Genomic DNA, 13,942 nt, shown 5'->3' on the forward strand with positions numbered 1-13,942 from the left:
ATATATTCTATTCATCCTGCTGTATATACAATACAAATCTCTATGTCTTCTGATCCAAATGTATACCACATTGGTATTATTATTTATTTTATTTCACTTACTTATTTGTTATTACTTACTTTCTTAGTTTTACTTTTAAAATGTTCCTTCTGTTCTCATTTGATATGTATGTATGTATGTACCAAGAGCTCCTGAAAACCACAACAAATTCCTTGTGGGCTTGTGCACACCTGGCAAATAAAACTCATTCTGATTCTGATTCTGATGTGTGGTTTCATTTTAAAGATCATGGTGCGATGAGTAAAGGTCTCATTTCTATAAGTCTAATGGATCAAGGTTTTAGAACTTAGAATAGAAGATGCATTTCTTGTAGAGGTGGGGTTTTACCAGGATACTTCTGGCTAGTTTGACCAGGTGCTCTTAAGTATCACTTGCCACAGGTCAAACTGGATCTTGACCAGGTGTTCTTTAAGGTCACTTGGAGCAGGTCAAACTGGATTTTTGTAGTATTACGATGTCTTTGTCTCAAGCTGTGTATAAAAGGTGGCCTGGCAAAATATTCTGGGAGGCATTCTGTAACCAGAAGCTCCCACACTCTGTGTGTATTCAAACCTTATGGAAGCATCTGTATTCAGACTTCGCGCACTGCTGTGTGTCGCTTTAATTGCCAGGTATGATTTGACTTTGTGATTTTTATTTTATTTTCTATTGTTATTTGAGATATGAATGTTGCTGTTTTGATTAATGAATTTGAAAACTAAATGATTGATTTAAGTGTAACCTGTACCAGTTTGCATCTTCATATCTCCTCTCTACTCCGAATGCCATTTATCATGGTTCACTAAGATTTATAGCAAATTGTAAATCTTCAACCCATTATTGTGTTTTATATAACATAGGGGGTTAGCCTTCTCTCTCTGGTAGGAGAAAAATGCATTGGTACCATAACCATCTATAAAACCATCTTGGAATTAATACCTCCATATCTCAGCACTATTGTGCAACAGAAAACTGTGGACAATTACTTTTTTTTGGGTTCTTCAAATTATCACAGTGTTTCTGTTCCTGTAGTTAGAACTGAAAGGGGTAATAAGGATTTTACATAAGCAGCCTCATTGGACTGGAATCATCTTCAGTCGAAAGTGAAGTTACAAAATCTGTTGTCTGTGGCTCAATTTAAGGAAGTTATATGGCACATAAAATCTGACTCAGTGAAATATAAATGTTTTAATTGTTAACAGTCTGTGTATTTTAGGTGCTTTTTGTCTGCGTTGTTTGAGTCTGTGATAAAACTAGTTGGATTGCTGCCCGTTTTGGCCAGGTCACTCCTGTGAAACAGATTTTTAATCTCAGCGAGTCTATCTGAATAAAAGTAAAATAAAATAAAATAGAATAAAATAAATCAATAAGCCCCGCGAAGCAGTGATGTTACAATGCGTTATATAACAACTAATTGGATTTTAGGCACTCTGCTTCGCCTAATGCACTGTAACCCAGTGCTTCTTGGGGTTTATTGATTTTATAATATTATATATTTATTATAATATTATATTCACTACAGTAAATACTACAGTATAGCTGTGTAGTAATTTACTGTAATAAACAAAAGTTTAGGCTACTATACTGCCCTACAAAGGCTAAGTGCAGTAACTACGCAAATACTGAAACCGAGAAAAATGCCCTTAAAGTTTTTTACACCAGCTAGTCAAACATGTTACTGCAATTTTGGCACACATGTTTCTCTGAAATGGGACAAAATTGAACCAGGAGACTTTGTCACAAAACACAACAGATCTCACAAAGCCCATTTTAACCCTTAACTCAATTTTGACCAAATGTGTAGTTACTGCGCTTTGGCTTGTAGGGCAGTATAGTATTTTTTTCATTTGGGAGGAATGACAATTGACAAATCACAGACGATCATTGCACAACAATGTATCAGGGTGTTTATATATAAGCAGTGTTCAGTTACTCTTTGACAGATGAGAAGAGTTTTGATGAAGGTGAGTGAATTTGACTTACTCTGAAAGCTTTTTATTTAATACATTTAGACAGGACTTAATAACATTAATATTAACATACTATGATTTGGACATAAACATTCTAATTTAAAATAATATTGCATAATGTATATAAAAAAGGTAACTAACAGCATTTAAATATTCTATAAAAGAATGTCTTTTCTGCGCTTAATTTATCTGTTAAATTGACGAAATGATCAAACACTCTGTAGAGCAACAGATATGCCCAAACTATAACATAAAATATTATATAATGTACAGACATGAAAACCCAACGTAATCTCATGCGTACTAGGCTTGCTAGACTGTGGGGCAGTCAGGATTTTGGGGTGGGCAGCCATTTCTTGACTAAAATGATTCATACACTAAAATTATTTTATTTTCCATTGTTTCCATTGTAGGGCCATTATAATAATAAAGGGCCATTCATAAGTTCTTTTGCACGTTCATACTGTATAGGAAATTTAGAATTTTAATAAAGCATTTTCTTCATTTAAAAATAAATGCCTTTTTTATGTTATATGTGATACATTTTCATTCCTTCCTGACTCTATCATACAGCGGCGTCGCCCAGTAGACCCAGTAAACTGGGGCACGTGCCACATTATAAATCTTTTGTGTAAATCTAAAGTTTAATTGTATGCAGTTAACTAGTGTATTCATTTACTAAGGTATTCGGATCTACAGTATATGCAATGTAGTTACCTAATTCACGGTTGTAAAAGCGACGCAGCAGTCTGCAAGTGTATGTCTTGCAGATCCACAGCTCCTGATTCACTGTTTGTCTCTGATAACCAGGGTGCGATTTGCTGGGGGGGGGATGCATGGGATTTCCCCCTTTCTGGTCAATGTATCCCTGCCTCTGCTTAACTCTTTCCCCGCCAGCATTTTTTATGATTTTCGCAAAATTTTTATGCCTTCCAGAAAATTGCAGATTGACGAGATAACTCTTCAATGGCGGGGAAAGAGTAACTAAACCCTAATCCAACTTTTTTTAGTTACTGATCTGTAAGAATGATGCTTTGTTAGTGCTGTTCATTGATTTTAGTAAGTTTTTTGACATTTGGATATAAAGTGTTTCAATACTACAATATATGGTGTAAAAACGTCTGAGTGCTGCCATCTTCAGGTTGAACGGTGGCTACTGCAGTTGAATTTTTCTATTGGATGTTGGGTCCAAAAATTGACTCGTGAAGTAAGCAGGTTCAAGCTCACCACGCCCTTGTTACGATCTCACCACACACTTGGTACTAGCTTAGTTCGTCCCCTCTATAAATTTACCCCCCCCCCCCCCTCAAAGTGATCAGTGCTACTACACTAGTGGCGAGACGGATCACAAAACTTATCACGGATCCGTGGTTTGATTAAAGTCAATTTTGTTTTAAAATGCGCTACTTTATCTGGCTCTGATACAGCTGCCGCGCAGCCTCTCTGTATTCACCACTCTGCAGACTTGCTCAATGTCCCGCCCACGGCGCTATCTGATTGGTTACAGACCCGGTTACACCTCATGAGTAATAGCCTATCAACACTTGCGAGATGGTTATGGAGCTGTGTGTCGAAACGATGAAATGCAGCATATTCAGCCGCATATTAATAAAGTGGGAATACACATAACAATCTGATTATCTGTTTATGATGACAAGCAGAGTTAGTGTCCCAGTCACACCACTGAGAATGGCCGAAGTTACACATGATACATGCCGATGAGGCGTTTAGCAAGGCGCGGGCGCGTCCAGTTTGCGCAAATGAGGCTAACACATAATGCATCTGACTTTTCTATCATTTCACTGTAGCTCAGCATCGCAGTGTAAAGTTAATGTTATTACTTTAAAAGCAGCAGTAAAACTGTTTCTACTGTAATGGTTTAACTTTGCAACCAATACATTGTTCTATGTTTAAGTTGACACTACGTTGTCCTATATATATTTGCCATTCAAGATTTAATACTTGCGTGTTTTTTCGTTGTGCATGATCACAGTTCATATGTGTGGGGAAAGATAAGCTATCACAGTAAAAATATTGCGTTAGGCTGCTTCATGAGTTAATAAGAAAAAAGATTTTACAATTCCTGCAAATGCAGTGATGAGTCCATGTTCTCATGATTTATTTTTATGAATTCAAATGTTTTGAAATGTGCTGTGGACAGAGACGCATTATGTCAAGAATTATAAAAATCGTCAATAAGCTCATCATTTGTGCTAAAATAGTCAAAATGTTTAGTTTTAAAACCATTTTGAAAAGCTGGTTATATTTTTATGTTTCTGCACAAGTTCAGCAGACAGTGAGGTTCGGGTTTGTTCCGATCAGAGCTCGTGAGCGGAGAGCGCATTTCTGAATATTAGAAATATTTTAATTAGAAATATATAAAAAATAATAATAATATTATAATGGATTTTTGTTAGGTCGGACAATGATTACCAAATTTCTCATATATTGCTCTTCATTACCACTGAAAACAGTCAAAAAAGTTAAAACTAGTGGTGGGTACAAAATGACTCATGACGAAAAATGGTGTGTACCCACCGTCGCCGAAATCGACGCCTATGAAAACACCCCCCCCCCCTCTGTTTTTTTCACAAATCGCACCCTGCTGATAACAATTTAAATCTTTTGAACCGTATGGAGCCTGCATGTGTCTGCCATATTCTGCCATAGTGTCAAGCAGTGTTGTAATGTAATGAAGTAAAAATACTTCGTTACTGTACTTAAGTAGAAATTTCACGTATCTGTACTTTACTTCGCTATTTAAATTTATGTCAACTTTCACTTTTACTCCACTACATTTTCTAGATAAAATGTATACTTTTTCTCCGATATATTTCCACTAAGCATATTCGTTACTCGTTACTACAAAATAAAATCAGAAGAAATGTGTGCGACCTCAATAGAGTGCCGAAGTAATGGCGTCACTTTGTAGGCTAAAACGCGGAAGTGAGGTAGCATTTTAGCACTACGGGTTCCCTCGCCCTGAAGTCTATGGGTTTTTTGAATGGGTTTTTGCTAAATCGCCTGAAATAAGGTCTGTGGTTAACAAAACCTCTAAATATTTTCACGTTTTGTTCTATGACATAAAATACACCAGTTATAATCTGCTTGTGATTTTTTTAAACTTTATTGTGCCTTAAAAACGGTGGTTGCTAACAAGTTGCTAATAGGGACTACATCCTTGGCGGGGAGTTTAGACGTCATCATGACAGGAAATCTGTCAATAGCCTTTCAGCCTCACGTTCTCAGAAGTTTACCTTTCAGTTAATATACATAGCGTTATATATTTAGTCTTTTCAAATTGTAGTTTTTCCAAATATTATTGTACTGTGGAGAGACTGTAGTTTGACATGTTTTGTTTTGTCCGGAGACAAAGTTTACTTATTTTATGAAAATAAAGATGTTTACTACAAAACGTGCTGCAATGTTTCTGTGGATCAGTGATTGGAGCATTTTGTTAACTTTTGTTTAATTCCCAGAGAACGCGCTGATATATATAGCTTGAATGCACTGTAAGTCCCTTGTCTAACAAATACCAAAAATTAAATGTTATACTATTGTGTAACTATACACCAGTCAGCTCACAGTAATGTGAGATACAATTTACTACACAGGCTCTCACATTGGGGCTTGTGGATTACCAGGTAAAAATATATAGAAAATGTGAACAAAATTAGTATATATGGTTTATTTAGAGAACATATATGGTTTAATTATAATATATTGTATTAAGCATTGATGCTATTGGACAATTCTCTTTAAATTTAACATATATAATTATATATAACTATTATATTAAATGTTTGGAATTTAAAGGGATACTTCACCGATTTAGCATTCAGCTTTGTATCTGTAGAAACCCGTCAGTATTACTGAATGACCATGTTTCCCTCCATCATTTCCCCCTGAGAGGAGAGATATCTGCATTTTGGTTCTGCAAAAAAGTCCTCCGATGATGCAAAAATCGTCATATTACATAATCGGAGGACTTTTTTGCAGAACCAAAATGCAGATATCTCTCCTCTCAGGGGGAAATGAGGGAGGGAAACATGGTCATTCAGTAATACTGCCGGGTTTCTACAGATACAAAGCTGAATGCTAAATCGGTGAAGTATCCCTTTAACTGTGTTCTGTTTGTTCAGAGATTGTATAGTTATCTTAAAAATACATATAACACTATTATATCTCTCCATAGTTTTACTTAATGAGACTTGATAAACCTTGTCCCTCATGCTGGCCCTTGCAATACCGGTAAGTAAACCAGCATCTAAGCTGCACTGTTATGTCCAGATTTATAGTGGTTCTCTCTCCTCGATCTATGGTTTTCTATCGTCTAAGTAAGAAAAAGTACATAAGATATACGGCAATAGCTAGTGCTTCTGAGATGTTTTTTTTTTCTGGCGAATTAGCAAATGGTATGCAAACATACAATCAAACATAATACAGTGAAATATAATTTTTAAAGTTTATTTGGGGCACAATGATAATATTAAGGTTTATATAAACTAACGAAATAATTAAACTAATAAATAAATAAAACATTAACAAAAAATCACGCGTAAACAAAATTTCTAACATTTTTGGAAATAACGAATGTGCAATATTTCTCATGAAAAAGTGGATAAGTGTCCATAAACAGCGCAGATCACAATGAGCGAGCGTGTTTTTTAATAAAGTTTGAGGAAGCTTGATGATGACGTTGATCCGCGACCGGTGCGCTGTAGTCCGTTTATAGCATACCGTTAGCATTTTATATCTGACGGCTTTATTTAGGCTTCAAAATGTATACATTTTCGTTTAACTTATAAAGATTATCTTGATAGACAAAACGTGTAAGGTTCATAACTCTTTGTTGAACACAGATCTTATTTTTTGCGATTTTCCAAAAGTCTATGGGAAAAATGAATGGCTTTTCGATCGAGGGAACCCATGCGCCGCTAACTTCCGGGTTGGCCTACAAAGTGACGTCATGACTTCGGCACTCTATAAGGGAGGTTTTGGCGAATCAGTGCTTCTAGATTGATTTACGCATGCTCCGCACACTCAATAAGGGAGGTTTTGGCGAATCAGTGCTTCTAGATTGATTTACGCTCCGCACACTCTATTTCACGCACACTCTATTTTAGCGTAGTGTTGCCAAAGGATGAGGAAGCACAACTGTAACTGCAATGAAAGCACCTACTGGAGGACCTCCCGTTATCGTAATCGACCACCCCGACGATGAACAGGATGAGAAAGCTAACGTTATACACCCGTGGCCGTATTTGTAAGAAATGTTTTTGTACATTGGAATTAAAGATTCCCGATACCGAATAAAGTGCCTCTTATACCTACAGAAAATCACTTACATTTTGTCATTTAAAAACTCCCCGTCCAACCTGAAGAATCCCATCAAGGTACGTTAAAATAATAGTTATTAAGTAAAGCCACAATGTCAATGTGATTAAACATTAGTTATCATAAGCCGTATTAGATAATTATCTGTCTAATGTGATGGCCAGGCGCACATGTTTAATAAACGTCAACGTTACACAGCTGATTTTCCCATGGATTTATTTAATTCACAGAGAACTCTCAAATGAAACACGCTTAACTGTTTATGGTAACATTATAGCATAACTGCCGGCCGAATATTCCCTCCGGTAGGCTAATGTTAGATTGAGAAATATATTTTAAAAACTGCTATGTTAATCAGTGGCAGGTTAGAAAGAAAGTGTTAAGGACTGTATTCACCTTTTCAAAAGCATCATACGTTTTGTCAAACTTGAGATTTCCTTTTATGTTAATTAACTCAAAACTCAGTGGTTATAGGATAATGTTGTGTTACATTGTGAATGTACGCTTGCATTGTTGATCAAAGTCACAGTGCTTTCATTACCACACAACAAGTTGGCATTTTTTTCTTAGTAGAGCAGCTAACTTAAAGCAATACTCACTTTTTTCAAAAATATGCTCATGTTTTGAAATAAATAAGTTATTATTTATTTTTCATTTTTACCTGAAGTTCTTACAAAAGTGAAATTTCTGCTTTTTTATTTGATGTCAGCTCTAAAAATATGCTGTTTGCTCTTTGAACTTAAGAGAATTGTGCCTGAAAAGTCCTGGAAAAGACAGATTTTTATTTGATGATTAAGATTAAGAAGATAATGGAAACCCTGAATATGCTTTACTATAAGAAAGCCACAATAAAGTTCACAATCAAAGTTCTAACCGCTTGCTTTAAAAAAAAAAAACTTTTTACTTTTACTTCAAATACTTAAGTACATTAAATATCAGAAAATTACTTTTGATACTTAAGTACAGTATATACTGTATCAGATACTTTAAGACTTTTACTTGAGTAATATTTTAAAAGACAACTTTCACTTCTACCAAAGTCTTTTTCAATACTTGTACTTTTACTCAAGTATTGCTTTCTAGTACTTTATACAACACTGCTGTCAAGGTTTTTATTAGAGATCGTTTAGCACCTGAGTTAAAACTGTACTGTAGATAGCACTCATTTGTACCTGCTGCCATAGTTTCAGATGTACAGATGGTTTGCCTGGATTGTTGTGTGCAGTAGTAGCCAAAAGTGTCCAACCTTGAATAACCTTTACTCAAATATTTTATTAAATATACATTAAAATATTTGTATGCATGTTACATTGATGTGTTTGGAGTATAAACTAACTCAGTTTGAGAAAAATGTATGGCTTGGCAAAATCACATGCAGCACACAAATGTAAAATTCATATTATAAAATGGGCAGTTCTGGTTCTTCATTCTGATTGGTTGAAACGCGTTCTAAGCCTTGATAAAATACACTGATAACCCCACGGTTCAGAAGTATTTCACATTACAGAAGTATCACTGCGCCACTGTTGTTGCGTACCGATTTATGAAAATAAACACCACAGTCTTTAATCATATTTTTAATTTGTCTACAATTGCACAATTATGGCAATATCCAGATACATGTCAATAAATATGGTTTTGTCATCTAATCAATAAAGAGAAAACACTCCCTGAAGAGTTACTTCAAATTCATATTTACCCTATCCACTGGGTGGCGATATTACCCAACTTAAACACTGACGCATTCACTCAACACTGAAAACAGCATGTTTTTATCAGGCTCTGAATCTGATCTCTTACAAAAATTATTCACAAAAATGGAATAATCTCCGCTTTTAGCAAAAAAAAAAAAAATCTGAGAGGTGATAAGAGAACAAATGAAGGTAGGATGAAACAGTTTTTATTGTTGTTGTTTAAAAGCGGATGGTCTGTTCTTTCATTCAATATTTTATGTTTATTTAAAGAAGATAATGTTTCTGCAAGGCATTAAACTACAACTGGGTGGCAACTTAAAAAAAACGCTGACGAGGAAAGAGTTTAGCATGCTTCCAAGCATGGCCGTAGCTACCATTGAGGACACCGAGGTCATGTCCTCAGTAGTTTTTCTTGAAGTTTTGTTTCATTTTGATGTGAAAATAGCAGACAAAACAATTATCCTTGCATCTACGGACCATCACGTGAAGTGATGGAAATAACGGCGTAATAAATAAACGTCGTTACTAACAGTGTTATTTTTTCAGTAACGAATAATCAAATAAATTTCTGTCGTTACTGTTACTGACATTAAAATGTTGCGCGTTAATCTCACTAAAACGAGTAGACTATCAGACAGGCAATGTTTTTCTCTTCAACTGATGATGATTGGCCTGTGTATGTTAGAGGGGGTGGGACAACCACATACCCAATGATGACTGGCTGAATTTCCATTGTTTGCCAACCAGAAGGAGGCTTACTTTAAGTTCATACCCTGTATAAACATACACAGCAGTGCCGTGTTGCCAACTTGATGATGACTTTGTCCCTAGATTTAGCCATTTTTAAACCCCTTTAGCGACTTATAAAAGCGAAAAAGGACAAATCTAACGATCTTTTCTGGCGTGGTTGGAGACTGACGCGAGAGCATGTATCATTCTCTCCACTCAACGAGCAGTGGGTGCTGCTGCTAGACACTCACAGGCAGCCCGGTCCTCACGTGCAGTCTGCCCGACAGAGCGATGAGCGATGGCAAGTACAACAAGCTCAAAGGTAGCGGTCGTAAACACAAAGTATGATAAACACTGCTTTTATACCAGAATAGTATGCAAGAAAGGCAAGAATGTTTAAGTAACGTGCAACTTATGCTGATTAAAGAGTCTCTCCACGTCTGTAATTCTGATCTAATAAAGCAAAGGAAAATGAAAAGGCTGCAACAAACTAAATAATCATTTGGAAAGCCAGCAAAAGATGAGCAGACAAAGAGAAGGAGGGAAGGGGAGAGTTAATGGTTATGCAGCAAATAGCCAGTGCCGGGCAGTAGCTTCACTACAAGTAGCGAAGCTAGTAGTTTAACTACATTTTTCAGTAGCTTGGCGGTAGCTTAGCTGCTTTCTAAATCAAATAGCTTTTTGGTAGCTAGGCTCTTTTTTTGACCAAGTAGTGCGGTAGCTTCCACACAAGCTACAATTTTCCAAACATTTCTGAAGTCGTCCTGAATTTGTGAATAAGCGCGTCATTTTGAATCACACGGGACATTGTTTTCCCATATTTTCAAGTTGTGCAGCCTTTATTCATACAAAACATTACCACTCGCATCCTGTGAAGACTCGTGCTCTACCTCTGATTGGGTAATGTCACTGCCATCATCAGTTTGATTAGTTGTTTCATACAGTCAGGGTCAGGTCGGGGCCAATCATGGTGAAAGGGAGGGCGGGTCTCGTTACTGTGTCTGCAGTTGATTTTAAATGATGGTAGAGGTAGCTCCAGATCCGCGTACACCTCTGAAACTTTCGGAGCTGTGTTAAGGTATGCAGGGCAAGGTGTTTTTAAATTAAGGCAGCTCATTCATGCATTTTATTCTGGGAGTAGAATGAGACCTGTCTAGGAAACCGCCCCATAATGTGAAGTACCTAGGTCTACATTATGCTTTAATTGCCTATAATTATCAAAATTTTAAATGGAAACTGAATAAATAATTACATAATAAAACTGGTTAAAAATAAAAAAGTAGCTTGGATGTAGCAAGCTACTATTGATGTAGCTTAGCTTGCTACATTTCCCAGGGGGGTAGCTTCAGTATAGTGAAGCTTCATTTATTGTGAAGTAACTGGTAGCTTAGCTCACTACATTTTCCAAGTAGCTTGCCCAGCACTGCAAATAGCCTACAATATGAGATGCAATACAGCTACCAAATTTTAGATTCAAATTGTTCAAAAGTTTAAGGTCACTTGACTAAAATGTTAACTATGATCTTAAAAATCATTTAATCTGAAGGTGCATGGTTAAATGCTTGAAATTACTTTTGTAGACCAAAATACCTGTGCCAAACTGACTAGTTTTGTTAATAATTATTAGAAAACCAAAAATGTATTTTTGAAATAGATGACTTACACTGAATATTGAAGAAAAAACAGCAAATAAGAGCCCATATTATATATAAACTCCTTCTATACTAAATTGAAAATTTAAGAAGCTTCTTGAAAAAAAAAATGACACAGTTTTGCAGTTTTTAGGCAAAGGGTGACTTAAGATGATGAAATGTAACCATTGATTTATTTTGGATGCGTTTAGTCACAAACACAATTCTCACAGACACAGTTACATTTGTGCTATGTCGTAGTTTGGACATGTTTATTATTATTACGTAATATGGAAAAAATATAAATAATTAAAAAAATTTAGGGGTTGTCCTCGGTATTTGAAAAATCCTGGCTACGGCCTTGCTTCCAAGCATATTTGATCATCACTACAACTGTTGCACGATATGTTAATGTATAAATTAGATAAATGTTGGTTTATAAAAAAAACGCCACAGTCTTAATTCATATTTTCATTGTGTCTTTGCTGCGTCTGTGTTGGTTGAGAACTGCGCTCTATTTCAGTCACACTTGATTCTGAGGAACTACTTTGTTTGGCGGAAGAGTAATATTTGTACTAATATAATTACAGCTTATTTGTGTTTTATTTTATAAAATCCCGCTAACGTTATGCATATGAAGTAACCGTTTTATAAAAGCAATAACCCATGCGAAGCAGTGGGGTTACAGTGCATTTTATAACAGCTAAGGGTCGTGCCTAACAACGTCATAGCTGTTATAAAATGCACTGGTAACCCACTGCTTCTTGGGGCTTATTGCTTTATTCACAAAGGCATTTGTCCAGTCTTTGATAAATAATCTTTGTTTTTTTTCCAATCTTTTATGATCCTTCAGTTCTGAAAAAGTGACAACATGCAGACTGCAGATAGCGTGTCAGCAAATATAGACCGCATCAGGAGCTGCACGATAGAGATCAACAACATGAGCGAAGCCTACAGCCTCAACAACCCAAAGTTAGGAGAAAATGATGACCGTGCATTTAGGGAAACATTGTCATTTGTTTTGTCTCTCACATTATTTGAACTTGAATAAACCAAGCTGTTCTAAGTAAATAAGCAAATGTGTTATTCAAGAAAAATCCTGTTACCTTGTAAAAAAAATACAAAATAGAACTTAATGAAAGCTGTCATTTTACTGTAACTTTATTAAAACATTATTAACTAACTCTAAACTTCTCTCAGATTCTACATGTGCAGTGGGTGCTGCTGGCATCCTCCTCAGCCCACAATCAGCTTCAAAAACATCGGGGTCTGCGCATTCACGAAGATTGCATTTACTGCCTTCGGGGCCGTAGGTGTCTTGACTTATGACCTCTGCTTGGAGAACCAGGAGTGCACTGATCGCATGGCTATTCTGTTCTCCGTTCCCTTCAACGGCTTGTACAATAACACCTTCGGAGTTGGGGTGATCAGTACAGATCGTGTGTGCAATGAAGCCATGTATGAAAAAATGTATTATGAAAATGACAACAGTTTTATCCGTGGGAAGGCAAAGGATGGTGGAATCACCTACAATGCACAGAGAGTTAAATTAGAAGCAACTATGTCCAATGCAGGCAAAGCTATTATTAAAGTAGAGATCTATGACAGGCTGAGATAAAAATGTAGTTTTGCCTTACAAAAGAGTTTATTTTCATGAATTCATATGTAAAACAAAAGTTTTTTTATTGTGACTGAAAAATGTACTATATGGTATACTGGATATTTTACATTATTAGTTATATAATTAGAAGTGGTTTAAAGTGCATATCTCAGGTTACATTTTTTCTAGATAAATATATAACCTTAAAAATACATTGACATGTATTTACAAGTATATCTATTGTCTGTATTGTAAAAATAATTAACTTTATTAAAAAAAAGTTGTCCTCCGAGGGGGGGGGGGTGGCGGGCCAAAAAGACAAAAACATGACATGACAATGAGATTATTTCAGTGCCTTTTGCAAAACATTTATACCAGCACACCCTTTCTTTTCCTAGAAATTACATTTTAAAATGTAAACCTCAAGTCTGGTCCAAGATCATTGAACCAGATTTTGGTGTAACTGGTGGAAAATCAATGACAAACACAATCTGACAATTAAAAACTGCATTTATTAAATTAACTCTGTAAACATGTATACAATCATCACAGCTACAGTAAACTCATTTGAGACATTTATTCTACAATAGCTCACACATGCTATAAATGAATAAACTGTTAAAAACAGTCAATGCATTGAATTAATTCTGTTTTTATAACACAAAACTCTGTATCATTCTAGGACAAAGTCTATATCTTTCTATAGGGGAAAGTGTTGAAATTTTTATCCAAGAAAATAAACAAAATAAAAACACAACACAGGTTTTGGAGTGTTCATGGAGAGCACAGGCCTGAAGAATTGATACAGCATTGACATAAAGGGGTGAGAGTAAACAATGACCACTGAAAACCCTAATTTCACTTGAATTTTTAAGTTTACGGTTTTTATAAGTTATTACGTTAAATGAACAAAGATAGTTAAGTTATGGATCCATAATGAAC

General features: G+C 35.7%; 1 protein-coding gene across 1 annotated transcript; it reads left to right on the forward strand.

Annotated features, from left to right (window-relative positions):
- The first annotated feature begins 1,902 nt into the window (after positions 1-1,902).
- LOC141362504 (DELTA-stichotoxin-Hcr4a-like) lies at positions 1,903-13,679 on the forward strand. The gene is made up of 3 exons (XM_073864693.1): positions 1,903-2,003; positions 12,254-12,372; positions 12,601-13,679. The coding sequence occupies exons 2-3, from the start codon at positions 12,272-12,274 to the stop codon at positions 13,016-13,018; spliced, it is 519 nt and encodes a 172-aa protein (XP_073720794.1). The 5' UTR covers positions 1,903-2,003; positions 12,254-12,271; the 3' UTR covers positions 13,019-13,679.
- The last annotated feature ends 263 nt before the right edge of the window (positions 13,680-13,942 follow it).

This window comes from Misgurnus anguillicaudatus, unplaced genomic scaffold (assembly GCF_027580225.2).
Source record: "Misgurnus anguillicaudatus unplaced genomic scaffold, ASM2758022v2 HiC_scaffold_27, whole genome shotgun sequence".
Taxonomy (NCBI): Eukaryota; Metazoa; Chordata; class Actinopteri; order Cypriniformes; family Cobitidae; genus Misgurnus; species Misgurnus anguillicaudatus.